The sequence below is a fragment of the Hydra viridissima genome, unplaced genomic scaffold (assembly GCF_058129835.1).
Source record: "Hydra viridissima isolate aposymbiotic clone 2 unplaced genomic scaffold, HvirCarnegie_v1 scaffold_1, whole genome shotgun sequence".
NCBI classification, from domain to species: Eukaryota; Metazoa; Cnidaria; class Hydrozoa; order Anthoathecata; family Hydridae; genus Hydra; species Hydra viridissima.
The window spans coordinates 27397282-27414192 of NW_028324300.1; the positions used below are offsets into that span (position 1 = coordinate 27397282).

Consider the following 16911-nt stretch of genomic DNA (forward strand, 5'->3'; position numbering starts at 1 on the left):
AATAAAGTGGTTGTTATATTTTATTGGTTGGTTGATGAAAGCCAACCAAAGCATTATATCAATATCTGAATTTTAGCTTTGTTTAAATCTAAAACTCTGGAACTAATCTGTAAAAACAATCTTGTTCATTTGTTTTAAGATTCCATGCTTTTGTTAAGACTTTTATGAAGAAAAACTAACTTTACTTAAAAGTTTTGATCAATTTTTATTAAAATGCACTTCATCATTAGAAATGACAACTTTAGGAAAGAAAGAACCATAACTTTGTGGTCAAAGATTAAAATGTTCATGAATGAGTGACAGAGAATTTAGAAAACTTTAAAGTTTAATTTTTAAAAAAAAAAAAAACTTTAAAATTCTATGTTCTAATTGAACCATAGAATTTTGGATATCCACTGTTAATTCAATCTCTCTGTTATAACATATAAATAAACACATATACACATACATGCATATACAAACATACAAAATACTCAATAAATATTGATTTACAAAATAGTCAATACATATTGATTATACATATTGATTATACATCAACACATTGATTATACAAAATTATCAATACATATTGATCTTTTATATTCATATGAGTAAGAAAGACCATCTTCAAAAGATTATTGAAAAAAATATAAACTTTAAAAAAAAAAAAAAATTCAGATCAGTTGCTTGTATTTTCAATGATCTGTTTTGGTCAGTAATTTATATATATATATATATATATAGTGCATTTCTATGTATGGTGCTGAATACTGACAGTAATCTATTTTAACTATATATTTGACATTTTAAAGGTAAATGTTAAGAAAGGAAACTATCAATATTTGTATAAAATAAAAGATTTTGAAACATGAAAACTAAGATAAAGGTTGTTATAAAAGTTTTTTTTTTAACAAAATAAAATACTCAAGCATTTTTCATACCTTCATGATTCAAAGAACTTGTTGGTGACGTATCAGGGTCATTATCATTGTCTAGTGCATTATTACTTTCTTGGGTGTCAATAATCATTTGTTCACCCTCTGTTTTAACTGGAGTGTTACTCATTGAACCTAGTGTGTCAAAAGCAAGCATGTTCTGTAAAATAATAAAATAAATCAATAGTAAATATATTGAATTAATATATAGACTAACAACCAAGTAGTTGTTAACTTTATTGTATATGTTTTGCCATAAAACTTTTCGTTTAATTTCAATAAAGTTTTTTGTTAGAACTTAGGTTTATTTTTAAAAACATAAAGCAACTCAATGAGGACTTTGATAAATATTTTATAGATTGTTGTCAAGAACTGTCTTACAAAAGAACATAAGGTTGTGATGTGTTCTGGTCAGTATATCAGGTGTAAGATGTTTAATTTTATATTACAAATTGCTTTAGTAAATCTTATTTCTTCTAAAATATATGTTCTAAATTTACAAATGATTTAGTGTGCAATCAATTCATAATTTTCAATAAATGAAAAAAAAAAAAAGAATCAACTTTACAAAAATCAAGCTTAAAAATTTCATAAGTATTCATAAATCAGAAATCTTCCTGTCAGCAAAAAGCAAAGTTTTTGTTGCTAATTACAACCACATTCTACAAAAAGTTTAAATTTACACATAAACAAGCATCTCATAATTACCAAAATTATGCAAATTCTACATCAGCAGTAACAGTGAAAACAAAAAAAAGGTTTTTGAACTATGATGCCCATTCTTTGAAAAAAAAAACAATCAAAAACAGGATTTTTTTTCCTGTAGCAACTGAATTTTGAATAAGATGCAAATAGTAGCAAATTGAATGTAACAAATAAGCAGTAATATTTGGTGTGATAAAAATCTAGTATTATATTAATTACAATTCATACTAATTTATACAAATTTTACAACTTATACAAATTCTTGAACATGAAGGTTATGTAATAATGATATTAGATTACTGCTTAAATGATAGAAACATTTAAAAAAATATTAATTGCTTTGAAAATATACATGTGTGTAGAATAATAATAATTTGTTAAAAATTAGTTTCAAAGAAAACCAAGTTGTACATAAAATCTATTGTTTTCAGATTTCATCTTTGAGATGATAGTCAATTGTACAATTAACAAATGAAGAGTTAAAGCTGATCTATGAGCAAACTGGCAGTGCTACTCACTGTTACATCCACTTACTGAGCAAACTGGCAGTGCTACTCACTGTTACATCCACTTACTGAGCAAACTGGCAGTGCTACTCACTGTTACATCCACTTACTGAGCAAACTGGCAGTGCTACTCACTGTTACATCCACTTACTGAGCAAACTGGCAGTGCTACTCACTGTTACATCCACTTACTGAGCAAACTGGCAGTGCTACTCACTGTTACATCCACTTACTGAGCAAACTGGCAGTGCTACTCACTGTTACATCCACTTACTTAAACTAGAATACCTGGATTCTGACTTTAGTAAGTTTGGTAGATAGACTTTTCATATTAAATATTTATATTTTAGTAATACAAAAATGTTTTAGTAACATCTATCTCATACCCACATGATTTATCTAAAAATGGTATCTACCAAATAAATTTTTGCATAAACTTTACTTAAGCAAGAAAACACTTTTAATTTGATATTTTAACATTATCTACTTTAGCAACTTTTTGATTTTATTTCATTTTTAACTTTACATTTTTTTGGATAAACAACCAGCAATTTTTCCTAAAAAGTTGAACAAACTGACATTTCCTGAAACATTTTTAATACACCCATCATAATCATCATTTAAACTTTTCAATATTTTTGCTTAATGAAATAAATGTTAATTTTAATGGTCATTCACCATAGAGCGGTGTTTTAACATAGTTTATTACCCTAAAAGAAGAATACTAGTAATAGAAACTTAAAATTCCAAATTGCTGATTCTGTTGTTCAACTACGCTATTTCTAAATGCAGCACCTTTATAAATGAAAGAAAAAGTTCTTTCAGTTGAGCATACTTTATAAAAAGTATGTAAAGAGCTTTTCTAAATTTCACTTGAGATTTATGTGAATTTTTTTATTCATATTTATTTACAACATAAATGTATTTAGGAGGCTAATTTAGGAAGTATTTTAATCTATAAAAACTTTATAAAATTTAAAAAAATCCCTCAAAAATTAGACAATATATAAGAAAATTAATATATAAACCCAAATTTTCTTAAATCTTCTAAAATTTTCTTAAAGTGATACATCAGCCCAAGCATTCATACATCAGCTCCACCACTCCCCCTCTCCCTCCCCTTTTTTCTAATTTATTAATATTTAACATTATCTTACATATTGCCTGTAACTTTCACTTTGTCACTTTGTCTTGGTTATCAAATGGTTGAAACATCTTCTGAATGGGAGAAAGCTTAGGCTAAAATCCAAAATGGTGATGAAGAGGCTTAATTAAAGATAAATAATTATTAGTCCAAATAGGTAAAAGGTTACACAAAAATTGGAACTGCTGATGCAAAATTAATGGCTTAAGCAAACAGGTCATACTGTTGAGAAATTTTTCCCCAGCAGTTTGAAGAAACTTAAAATATACTATATTCCATTACAGCTACCAATATGATGGTCAAACAATATTGTCAAAGTAGACACTCTCTAAAAATTCAAAAGAGATAATTGCCATTTCTCCTTGGTTCCAATTCTTCTTTTACACTTATCAAATCTTTTTTTGGCTTTCATGCTAAAAAAGCTTCACTTGACTATACTTCATAAGCCTGCAGCTGAATGATTCTATGGCATCATTTTTTGTGTTAAACCTCTTGTCATGTCATGTTGTATTTGTTTAATAATAACATCAAAAACTCTGAAAACAGGTGATTAACAAAGTTAACAAATTATTTAGACAAACAATTAAATAATTACCACCAACTTCAGAAATAGAAAATGAAAGCAATTTAGCAAGTGACATTCTTTACAGATTTGTTTTCTCTAAGTAATTGTCATATTAATTTATTTTTATTTTTTTGTTTTTAATCGGAACTATGTAACACAAAATTGAAATTTGTGTACAGAACTTGTGGGATATTGTTTGAAAAAATAAATCTTTAAATAAAAGAAGTTTCTCTCATCAAACTGATGCAAATAGAATGTGTTCATCGAAAAAATTTCATAACTGTAACACAATAATGCTAACAAAAGAACAAAACCCCTGTCTTTATTTTATGACTTTCTTTGCGCACAAAAACAATTGTGCTTTGTTTACACACAATAACAATTGTGCCTTGTTTACATCAATAAAAAAAAGCTTAACATTTTTACAGTCTGAATAAAAGTAAGAAAATCTAGGTACATATTCATATTACATATAAATATGTAATATGAATATGTACTGAATAAAAATAAGAAAATCTAGGTACATATTCATATTACATTGTATTATATTGTATACTCATCCAAAAAATAAATTTTTTGGATGAGTATACAATATAATATAATGTAATATGAATATGTTTCATTATATTTATCTATTATATAACATTAACATCAATGATGATTTGCTCTCTGTTGTGACTTGTTGTGTTTATATTATTGTTTTTGAACTTTTTGTGTTATGTATATATTTAAAACTCTTGTATCTTTAGATCAGTATATTATTGTTGAATAAAGCCTTTATCAAGAGGTTTATGTTTTTATTGGGTTCAATTATAAAGATGTCTCAGCTGAACAATATCGAGAGGAACAAATAAGAGACGCTTTTATTTCTGGAATAACTTCAAATTACATTCGCCAACGCCTTCTTGAAAGTTCAACATTGAATTTACAATCAGCATTTAACCAAGCTTGCTCTCTTGATATTCTTTAGAGGAACTCTAAGTCTTATATACAGAAAACCTCCTCATCATCAACCAATCCAAATATTATTGCTACTATAAAGTTACCAGAAGAATCTTCAGCAGCACTCAATGCTATGTCTGTTCATCCACAAACAAATTTTATTTATTGTGGTCATCAATCTCATAACCAACTCATCGAACCTCTGCTTGGAAAAATTGTCTGGCTCAAAATGTTACTTGTTTTAAATGTGGAAAAAAAGGACATTTCTCCAAAGTTTGTCTTGGCCGGCCAATCAATAAGACCCACAGTGTTACTTATGCAGTGCATAAACCAAGTTTGTGTACTGTTTCAAGTAGTTGTCCTGAGAGCCTTTCTCATGCATCTGTTGTTGTCAAAATTAATAATGAATCATTAACAGCACTAATTGATTCTTGTCGTTCAGATAATTTTATGAGCAAAAAAATTATTGATAATTTGAAAAGAAAACGTTACCCAGTAAAAGAAAATTTTCTATGGCCCTCACAACAATGGAGTCTGGTTTGGTGGATTGTTGTTCGGTTAACCTTGAACTAAATGGTTTACTGTATAATAGTGTTCGATTTGGTGTCTTGGAAAATCTTTGTAGTGATATCATACTTGGCTATGACTTCCAAAAGCAACACAAACATCTTATTTTTCCATTTGGTGGAGAAAAAGAAGACTTAATAGTCACAAGGGAAAATAATCTATATGCACTGCAAATGACTAAAATAAAAATACCTTCCTTGTTTACAAGTATTTCAAACAAAGCGCAGCAAATAGCTACCAAATCAAGAAGATTTAATAAAGATGACCAAAATTCTATTGAAAGTGAAATATCACAGCTATTATCAGATGGTATAATTGAGCCATGCTTCTTACCATAGAGAGCCAAAGTAGTGATTGTAAAGAATTTTACTAAATTAAACAAAAAAAAACTTTGCATAGATTACTCTCAAACAATTAACCTTTACACTGAATTAGATGCATACTCTCTCCCCAGAATAGATGATATGATAAACGAAATTGCAAAATACAAGGTATTCTCTACCTTTGACCTAAAAAAGTGCATTTCAGTTCCTTCGATAAATATTCTTTATTATTTCATTAGTCATAACAACATAAAACCAGATACTGAGCGATTACGTCCTTTAGATTTACTACCTCCTCCATCTGATGTTTTATCACTTCGTCGAACTTTGGGTATGTTTTCTTATTACTCAGAGTGGATCCTTTCTTTCGCTAATAAAGTTCGACCTTTAATTAATGTTAAATCATTCCCAATCAATAGTGAAGCATTTGAAGCATTTCAGTTATATAAAAGGGAACTTCACTCTGCCACTTTGAGTTCCATTGATGAGAGCTTACCTTTTGTTGCTGAATATGATGCATCAGATGTAGCTGTATCAGCTACCTTGAATCAAAATGGTCGCCCAGTTGCTTTCATGTCTTGGACATTAAACAAAAGTGAAATTAATTACCCAGCAGTAGAAAAAGAAGCAGTAGCTATTATTGAAGCTGTTCGAAAATGGTGACATTTATTGTTAGGAAATTAATTCCAGTTAATCACTGATCAGCGTACTGTAGCCTTTATGTTTGATAAACGAAAGAAAACAAAGATTAAAAATAGTAAGATTCAGTGCTGGAGGATGGAGTTAGCAGAGTTTAGCTATACTATATCGTATCGCCCTAGAAGTGATAATGTAGTCCCTGATGCACTTGTTGATAATGTAGTCCCTTGACGCGTGCTTTTTGTGCCACAACTCAACCTCAAACAAACCTAAGCAATATACATAACTGTTTATGTCATCCAGGAGCCACTCGTATGCTTCACTTTCTTAAATCTAAGAACTTACCTTTTTCCACGGAAGAGGTCAAGAAAATTTGTTCTAACTGCCATATTTGTTCAGAATTAAAACCAAAGTTTTATCGATCTGCAAATGTCAGTGAGTTAATCAAATCAATACGCCCAATGGATCGCCTAAGTATAGATTTTAAAGGACCATTGCCATCTAGTTAAAGAAATAAGTACTTATTTACAGCTATTGATGAATATTCTCGGTATCCATTTGCTATCCCATGTCAAGATATCAGTTTAACAACCGTTGTAAAATGTTTAGACCAAATATTCTCTTTTTTTTGTTTTCCAACTTACATTCATTCTGACAGAGGCTCGTCATTCATATCTAATGAACTAAATTTTTACCTGACTCAGAAAGGAATTGCAACAAGTAATTCCACTCCATATCATCCTATCGGTAATGGACAAGTTGAGAGGTATAATAGGGTGATATGGAGAAATATTTGTTTGGCACTAAAAACCCACAACCTAGATGTTAGAAATTGGAAGATTGTTCTATCTGATGCCCTTCACTCACTCTGTTTGTTATTATCAACTGCAACTAATTGTACATCCCATGAGAGATTATTCAGTTTCCCTCGCGTTCATCATGTGGAACTTAATTACCCTCATGGTTAACTCCTTGTCCTACTTTTCTTAGACATTTTGTGCGAACAAACAAAAACGATAATCTTGTTGATAAAGTTGAATCAGTGGATGTAAACCCAACATATGCTAATATTCATTACCCGGATGTACAAGAATCAACTGTTTCACTTCAAGATCTTGCACCATATTCTTATAATATCAACAAGAATAGAATTATTGAATCTCATGATAATGTAACTGCGGAAGTGTTTAATGTAAATAGAAGCCTATCACCGAAAATTGCATCTGAAATAAGTGTTGAAGTAAATAAACCAATAAATGAGTCATCTACTTACGTTTTGCGACGTTCTACAAGAACTTGCAAAGTTCCTGCAAAATTTGATGACTTTATACTAAACTGATGAAACTAGTTGTCTTTTCTATATAGATGGGAAAATTGTTGTGATTTGTTGTGGTTATATTATTGTTTTTGAACTTTTTGTGTTATGTGTACATTTAAAACTCTTGTATTTTTAGATTAGTATATTATTGTTGAATAAAGCCTTTATCAAGAGGTTTATGTTTTAATTGGGTTCATCACACCCTCATAATTTCAATGGAAAGAAATTATGATGGCTTATAATTGCTGATGTTAATAAAGAAACTTAGAAAAAAAAATAGATGTGATAAGACAAATATTTTTTTTAAAATCATGATTGTCATAAGATACTGCATAAAAATAATTGAAAATAATCCAGTATGATGAAACTCAAATTCAAACGTTTATCAAATACAAAAACAAAGAATCAGTAAAATAACTTTCAACACACTTTCTTAATTTGTAAGATTGGATATCCAACAAAGTATTTACACTCAACTCAAGAATTAAGCCTTTAGACCCAACTCCTGTAGACTTCATGACTTTATCAGAAAAGGTAACAATTTCACAACTAGTTATTTTTAGTTTTTTGAGTTTTGTTTGAGGTTTTAACAGGTCTTAAAAGATGGTGTTAAAATCTTTATAAAATATTGCAATCTTCTCTTTAATTTTGCATGTTTTATAAAACTGAAAAATATTTTATTCAAAATATAATTTGACATTAATTTGCTTACCATATTTATACTGTTCTGAATCTGGAAAAAAGAACAGAAGAACCATTATAGTAATTGAGTATAAAAAATGCATAAGTAGAAAACAAATTATCTATAAGAATAAAACAAGAGGAGTACTAAATGATTGCTTGCGTTTAATTAATAAAAACTTAATTAGAAATTGAATTTGTCTTTTACCTAAATGATTAGAGATTAAACAACTTGGAACAAAATTTGAATAAAAATATTTTATAAAAAAAATATTTACGAAATAAAATCATTTACCAATTTTCCTCCGTTTTGCATCAGGAGCTAAAAAAAAGTAATCAATACAGTTATTCATAAGCGTAAAAAATGTGTTAAACAATTTACCAAAAATATTGGCTTAGATTTTTAAAAAATATCAGGAGACAGGGGAATAAAAAGACTATAAATGATAATAAAAGACAATCTAAATAAATCAATAAAATATACAAACAACCTTCTAATGAATTAGAATTAAATATTTTGAATGTAAAATCATTTGAAAATAAATTGAATGTAAAATCATTTAAACTTAAACAACATGTTATAAGAAATAAATTCAAATTTAAACAAATACAATAACTGAAGTTTTGCAGAATAAAACATTTATACAAATAAGAAACTTAAAACTTCACACAAAAAAATCAAAATCAATGTTAAAAAACAGATACTGCTACTAATTGGCACGCTCACTCATTTCTACTCAGTGGCATTTCACATACACAGACAAAGCGCAACTTTTTATTTAATTAAATTTGACATATAGACTTAACATATCAATGAAGTTCAAACAGTGTGCTAGTTTTGTAAAATTGTGTAAAAAGAGTGAAATTTAAGGCAATATTTTTTTAATTATCATATACAAATGATCTCTGTGTTGATTTAAATTTTATTTTTAAACTTTTTTTTTGCTTTTTAACAAAAAAAATGACACCAAAAAAATTGTTTTCAGGATACAAAATTTTTTGGACTGCAAATCAAACAAAAAATGTGGTAAATACTAAACAATAAAAGTAAAGCCCTTTATATAATAATAAAATCATCTTTGAAAGAAAAATTTTTCTCATGACACTTCCTTTTTTGACATCAGAAAAAAAAATTTAAGTTTACTTAAACTCTTATTAGCTAATTACCAACCTAATTACCAGTTACCAACCTCTACAATCTAAAAACTTGAGGGAAAAAGTCTGTCAAGTAATTTCATGTGTAAAATGTCTGTTTTTTCTCATGTTCATCAAATATGAAAAAACTCATTAAAAGCTTAGATAGATAAAAAAAACATCCCAAACTTAACCTATTTTTCCAAATCTCTTTACTATATACCAGCAGGAATTATGTTGATAGAAACCTATAGCCAATCCAAAAGAGGAGACAATTAAAAACTTTGCAGTAATCTCATATGATAATTCAAGGTTTGTAAAATGATTAAGAAGTTTTATTTTGCAATAAAAATTACAGTTCTTGTAACAAGAACTTTTTTCACTTCATATCACTAGCTAACTTTTTAAATTCAATTACATTTGAATTATTTTCGGATGTCCTATTTTGACAGCTTTTTTTTAAATGTATAGGTACTTGAGCCTGTAAAAACCTTTTAGTTTGAAAATTTGTTCAACCAAATATGAATCAATTAGACATTACCTCTTTCCTGTATAATAGATAAACTTGATTTTTTGTTGTTCTGATTAAGCATTCTTTCAGGCAAAATGTAGTCAAAATAAGTGTTTTTTGAAAAAGAACTCTAATCCAAATGGTATCTACTTCTTTCTTTAGGTTAGCGACTTTGAGTTTGAAAATTTAATTATCCATCCAACTCAAAATGGATTCAATTTAATTCAAGTATGGTGATCACATCAACTAGGGTTTTCAATTTTATTTTATTTTATCCAATCCTTGTTTCTCAATACCTCGTGAAACTGCCACCATTAGTTTTTGATCAATTAGCATGTCTGCTGATGGAACTATGTTATTATATAAACCAATCTATTCCAATTAAAAAAGTATCAGTCAATCACCTTGGTATTATCACAATCACCTTGGTACAACAAAGCAATTACTATACTTTTAAGATTTAAATAATTTTAACAAGATGCTTTTCCTATTACCTTAAAGTTACTTTTATTACTGACCTCTGACCATTATTATTGATTTTTTGATGACAAGGCCATTGCCTGCATAAGCACCAATGTTTTTTCTAAATAAAATGTTTTTAACTGTTTTTCAAGAAACATCTTTTTCAAGGTTTTAATTGAAAGTTTTAACAGGTTCATGCTTAATTATCTGCCAGTTAGTTACTTTGCTTACTGCTTTTCATTCCATTCATAATTAGCTTAACTTTTGACCCCAGAAAATCAGAAATTTATACATAAAATCGAATCTCGAATTAAATCACCTAAATATTTGTAAATCAAATCTTGAATGTTAAAAGTTATCTCAATGTTTTTTTAAGGTTTAATCACAAAATAATTTATGTTGCATTAACATTTTGCAAACTTCACATTTGAATCGGGATGGATCATCATAAGTAAAAATTAAAAATGAAAGAAAATATTGTAACTTGACTGAAAAAAGTTAGATTATGATGTCTTTATTTTTTTGCGCCCAATTCATGGTTTCAGCATTATGATAAGATAGAGAATGATGTGAATAATTTATTACACGCGAATTGTTGCTTGTACATCTAGTACAGATCGAGCTGCATGCAAAAGGACAGGAAAAATTTTTTTCCAATATTCTAGAAGGTATTTTTCACTATTTATGGCTTAAATCTTTAATGCAGTTTTTTACAGAACTCTGTAGGGGAAGTCTATGTTTTTCAGATTATTTTTTCTTAAACTGATTAAATACAGCGACAAGGAAATTTATTGGTAAGTTTTCAATGTTGTTGTCATTTATAGAATTTACATAAGTAGCGGTATCACATAGTTGTTAATCTACTGACATTTAAAACAGATGGTTTTTAGCAAATAAAAACTCGTCTTCAGTGTGCATAATGGCTTTGAACCTTTGGTCTAAGTATGTTGAAGTAAGAAGCATTACATTTGCTAAACGAATCATCTAATTATGAAAGTAACTACATTTTAAAGCTGCTCATAAAACTACTTTTTAATAATTCTAATTAAACTTTTAAAGTATAAATGAAGGTTTAACAAAACTGATAACCACTATGGTACCAGTGCCAAGTTGCGCTGTTTCATCAGAAGTTGGTTATAAGAATGGAATGCACTTTATTTGAATATCTTTCATTGTCACTGATAAAGCTTGAGGCGCATCTTCCACTTTAAGTGCATTCCATTGGAGCAAGTAAAATTGCCATACAATTTTCACAAGATCAATTTAGGAAGTTAATTTTATGCTAAACTTGGTTACAACATTAAGTGGTAGGTAGAATTCTTAAAGTCCTTCTACAAGTTGATGTTTTTTTAAACATTTCAGACCTACAGAAGAACTGTTGAAAAAACCTTCGATTTTGTGGCTAACATTGCATTCGTTATGTCTTGATGATGCAGACATTGTGTTTGTTGTGTCTGTGGTTGCACATGGCACGTTGTCTATTTTTATATTTGAACTTTGCAGTTGATTAATTATAGTTCTTTAGTTTTTCAAGAGGTATAATTTTCATCAATATCTTTAAGATTAACAACAGATTTACATGCTGAGATTTCTGCATGGACTACTGTTTTAAATATACTTTCTAACATTGTATTTAAGTCATTTATCTTATGTGAAATTCTAGATGGATGGGGTGGTTTATAACTTTTATTAGTAAGAGTTGAACACGATTTTATAAAAGCCTTACCAGCCAAAGTCTCAAAAGTACATCCATCTGCAAAGATGAGTTCTAATACAGCTTGTGTATAAAATGTCAACAGTAAAATTTTTCTTATATTCAATCGAAACAGGGTGGTTTAGATAATTTTGCATGATGCTTTGTTTCAACTTTTTAGAACAATTGCTTTCCAATACATCTGGTTTTGACAATTTTCATTTTATTGTTCATTCAGCCTCAGCTTGTGTATGAAGAGTCTTGTGTTTTCTTTCCAGGTGATCCCATGTGATTTGATGTTGTACCAGAATTTTGTACACATAATTTAGTTTTGCAAGTGTTGCATAAATGAAATTGATCATTTACTTCAAAGTATGACTTAATAACTGCTGCCATTTTTTAAATAGTAATATAGGAATTTGAAAGAGTTTGTAAAATCAAGAGTCAATTTTAAAAAGAATTTTTCTAATTTAATTACTCAGCAAGTAATGACCATGCAAAGAATGAAAAAACTTTTTGAATTGTTAAATGCTTTTTAATCAACTTATTAAAGAATGTTTTCTAAACTTTACTGCTCTCCATAAAAAGAATGTACAAAGCATAAAAATAGCATTTGCATATCCTTTTATAGCTTCTTGTTGAAGTTTTTTAAGTTTATTTTAATGGAGTTTTGAAAAGATTAATTGCTACAATTTTTTACTTTATAATTGAAAGATTGGTTTTTGTTTAATGAAATAAACAACCTATAAAAAGAGCTGTTTTTGACAGCAACTTGTTTTAGAACTGAGCTTCTTTAGAAATATTGACCATGGAGCAGCCCTGTGTGCCATTTTCACAAATTTATACGTATATACAATTTTTATTTCAAACACTTTTTAAAAACTGAAATTTTTATAACAGTACAATTATTAGAGTAATAGCGTTCTAATAATAATAATAAAATGAATAATTTTTATAATTAGAAAATATCATAAAGTAAATTTAAAAAATCTTATTTAGAAACCTTAATTCAATAGAGAGATTTTTTAATCAATTCTTGAATCACTTTTCCAATTCAACTCAAATTCAAAGCTTCACAGGACCCTAGTTAACTTATAGATCTTCACTAATCTTCCAACTAAACTGGTCATCATTATGACTAGCTAGCAAAAGAAGTTAAGGAAATATGATATTAAGGATGATTAGGTTAGAAAATGAAGGCAGATGATTGCTGGAGTTCAAAACAAGATAGTTTTTAATTCAGGCAATAATTTTCAGACTGTGCTAGAAACAATTCTGACTAATGGTTTATAATATAATCCAAATAAGGTGAGTAATAATGGGATGATAGGTTTAAATAATTTAGTTTTCATTGGTTGCTCTAATAAAGAGGTGGGTTAGAATGGTTTAGTGAGGATAAAATAGTCCATTTAAAAGGAAAGCTGTTTGAGTATCTAGAATGATGCCACAACTAGTTTGTAAGTGTTTCCTGATTGCTAAAAATGCTGAAGTGCTAATGTAAAAAAAAAAGCTTTTTGGATGGTTTTTAAATACAGCACCTTAAAGTTGTTTAAATAGACTGCCATAAGTTGAAAAAGCAACTTGCACCTAATGAAGTACTAGAAGTTAGAGAATTTGCAAAGAATGTTACAAATTGGTTAGCATACATCCAGTGGTTAGTTGTTTCAACCCAATTGAAATTGCAAAATAATATTAGTCATTTTAAATAATTAATGTTATTATCTATATTGGTAACAATATATTTTGTTTGACAAAACATCACCTTATGGCAGCAATACAGAAATAAAACTATAAATTTGTGTCACTATATAAACAACTTTATATTTAACTGTATTCAAATTTTCTTTTTCTTTTTTTTTTTGCAGCTAGTTTTAGTAAGTAATCTTAGTTGCACAGTCAAAAAAGTATTAGCAAGAATGAGTTAACAAACCAGAATCTCTGAAAAGATCTGAAAAATTGCTTTAGTCAAAAATCATCAACTGCCTAATGTGACAGATTTCATGAACAGAACTTAAAGCGGAACAAAACTTAGCATTGAACAGAACTTAATCTTCAACAATAAAGCCTAAAGAAAAACAAGTTATAAATAAAATATGTGCAGCAAAATAGCACTGCTATTCTCTTTTATGTCAATTTACATAACCTAGAATACTTGGCTTTCAATATCACTAAATTCGGTAAATAGACTTTTTTTGTTTAATGAATGAATTTTTATATTTCGCTAATACAAAATTCTTAACAGTTTCTTCTCTCAACCAAATGATTTTTTTAAAATTTGTTATTATTAAAAAGGAAAACACTAATATATCTTTATACCTTAATGGTGTAAAGATTTATTAGTGTTACAATTTAAATGGTTATTTTGAAAAAGTGAAAATTTCAATGCGATATTGAGTATACTCAATATTTTCTGCTAAGAACTTTTTTTAATTTCATTATAATTTTTTAGATTTACTTTTATTTATTATATACATGACCTAATGAAAATCACAGATTAATATCAATTATGCATTATTTAAATATTTCAAGATTTTTACTGCTTTTTTATTTACATTTAATGTTATTCAAGAAATATTTTTTTACTAATATTTACAAGCTATTTTTATCAAAAAAATAAAAGGTTAAGTCTAAATTAAGATTATTTATGGTGAATTGCACACTATCATTAAAATGCTAACTGTGGAGAAAATCGAAAATTGCTTCAACATTTTCATTTACTCCATTTTTATGTATCCAATGTTTGTATCCTCTCTGGAATCTACTTTTGGAGTATGTAAGATAATGGTCTATTGCCAAGCTCTTAAGTTCTTTTAACTTCTTTTAGATTTCTTACGGCAATCTCAAGCAAGTCAGTGAATCTTTCAATATCTCTTGGATGGTTATCTTTTATATGCTTGAAGCTGTCCAGTTCATCTAGGTACATGAAGACTTTTCTTCTCATTCCTAATCTTCTAGTTTTTGAATGGCCTTTTATGCATCACTAAATAGATATTGGCGTAACTGTAGTAATTTATATTCTGGTGTTGCTGGAGTTTGATCAATGCAGGAGCTGAATGAAGCTTTTCAATATTCATAAGCCTTTTTATTGGCATTTGGTGTTTTAATGATAGCAAGCACTCACCACAAGGAAATTGCAATTGTTATTTTTGTTTTATCACTTTGTCTAGATGGCTTGATTATGGAGAAATAGGCATTAGTCCAAATAGGCAAAATATTTCTCAAAAGTTAGCACAGCTGTTGTAAAACTAATAGTTTTAGCAAACAGGCCAAACTGTTGGGAAATCCTTTAAAAGTTCAAATAATCTTAAAGTATACTAATTTCCATAGCATTTACCAAATCAATGGTCAAACAACATCATCACAATGGACACATTCTAAACATTTAAAAGAGATTAACTGTCATCTTTTTTTAGCTATAGTTCTTTTTTATCAATTACTTTGTGGTCATAAAAAAAAAGTTTATGAAGTGCCTGGGCCATAGGATGCCATGGATACAAGGCAGTTTTCCAATAAAATGACTTAAATTTTGGTGATTCATTATCATGCATGATATTGTGGCAAAGTATAGCACTAAGTCTACTTTAGATCTTTTTACATTTCTAAATCTGAGAAGCAACAGTTGCAAGAAGTTCAAGAGGAACTAAACAGTTTTTTTTAAAAAAAAAAAAAAACGAAATCTAACATAGTTTACTGTTTAATATTTTTGTGAAATAATTCTTTTAATAAATAAAAACTAAACTTAACTGATTTTTTTGTAATACTAATCCCTTAAATCTGAATTCATTTCATAAACTGAAGTGACAGATTTTCTTTTATTACACTTTTATACTTAATAAAAGTTGTTTCAAAGTAATCAAAATAGCTTTAACATTCCTCATATAGCTGTAGTAATCTATTCCATGAGTTTCCTCTGGTAACTTTCAAATGTGTTTACTTGGGATACTTGCTGCAACTGCTCTTTCAGTAATCACAAAATCATGTTTTTACAAATATACTTTGAAAGAATTTATTTGAAAGAAAAATAATTAGCATGAAACATTTTTCTATTTATACCAGAACAAAAAATTAGTTTACTAAAACTGACTTTTGCTAACTTCTATTATATAAAAAAAAAACCATAACATCTAAGCAATATTGGCAAAGCTGTATTCTGAAAAAAAGAATAAAAGAACTTTTTGTCTTTCATTTGGCTATATCTTTTTTAACTAGACATAAACAAAGTATCTAAAAATTTAATAAAACACTTACAGTTTGAGAAATTCTGGCCCTGGTCATCAATGATTGCAATAAGATCAGGTCTTCCTATGTTACAAAGATTATTTTTAAAATCTTCAAACTCATTTTCTGCAACATGACCATGCCTTTCTAATTCAATGATCAACTCTAGACCTGTTGTGATGTTTTCCAGGATACCATCACCAGTATACAAATAGATAAGCTTCAGTTGTTTAACATCATTTTCACACAAACTATTTGCAATTTGTGACATTTTCTGCCTATACTCCATTATGATCAATCAACCAAAACAATTATTCACACTAAAATAAACTATAAAAAAAAGTCTTTTAAATGTTTTAATTGCACTGACAAATATTTATATGTTAAAAGAAACATCAGTTAAATGCTAAACTTAGCCCCTAAAAGCAGTAGTATTTATTATAATCAAGTCATTTTGTTAGTTTATGTAATTTTTCAAAAAGCATAACTAAAGAAAAAGAATTTCAAAATATTAGGCAACCTTTTATCTGCTAAAAACTAACTTATTTGTTACTGTCTTATTAGAAGATGAGGAAATGCTATAGGGTAA

At 28.1% G+C, this 16911-nt stretch overlaps 1 protein-coding gene across 5 annotated transcripts in view; it reads right to left on the reverse strand.

Annotated features, from left to right (window-relative positions):
• Window positions 1-16911, reverse strand: part of LOC149894244 (uncharacterized) — a 41858-nt gene that overhangs the window by 14919 nt on the left and 10028 nt on the right. For 4 of the 5 annotated variants that reach the window (XM_090076159.1, XM_090076157.1, XM_090076158.1 and 1 more), the window contains 4 exons: window positions 16353-16652; window positions 8600-8626; window positions 8336-8356; window positions 921-1049 (listed from right to left, as the gene is read on the reverse strand). In XM_090076159.1, the coding sequence (XP_089932285.1) occupies window positions 921-1049; window positions 8336-8356; window positions 8600-8626; window positions 16353-16611 (436 nt within the window). In that variant the 5' untranslated portion in view covers window positions 16612-16652. Of the gene's footprint in view, window positions 1-920; window positions 1050-8335; window positions 8357-8599; window positions 8627-12137; window positions 12494-16352; window positions 16653-16911 lie in introns of those variants that run through there. The other variant, XM_090076160.1, reaches the window with a different exon arrangement.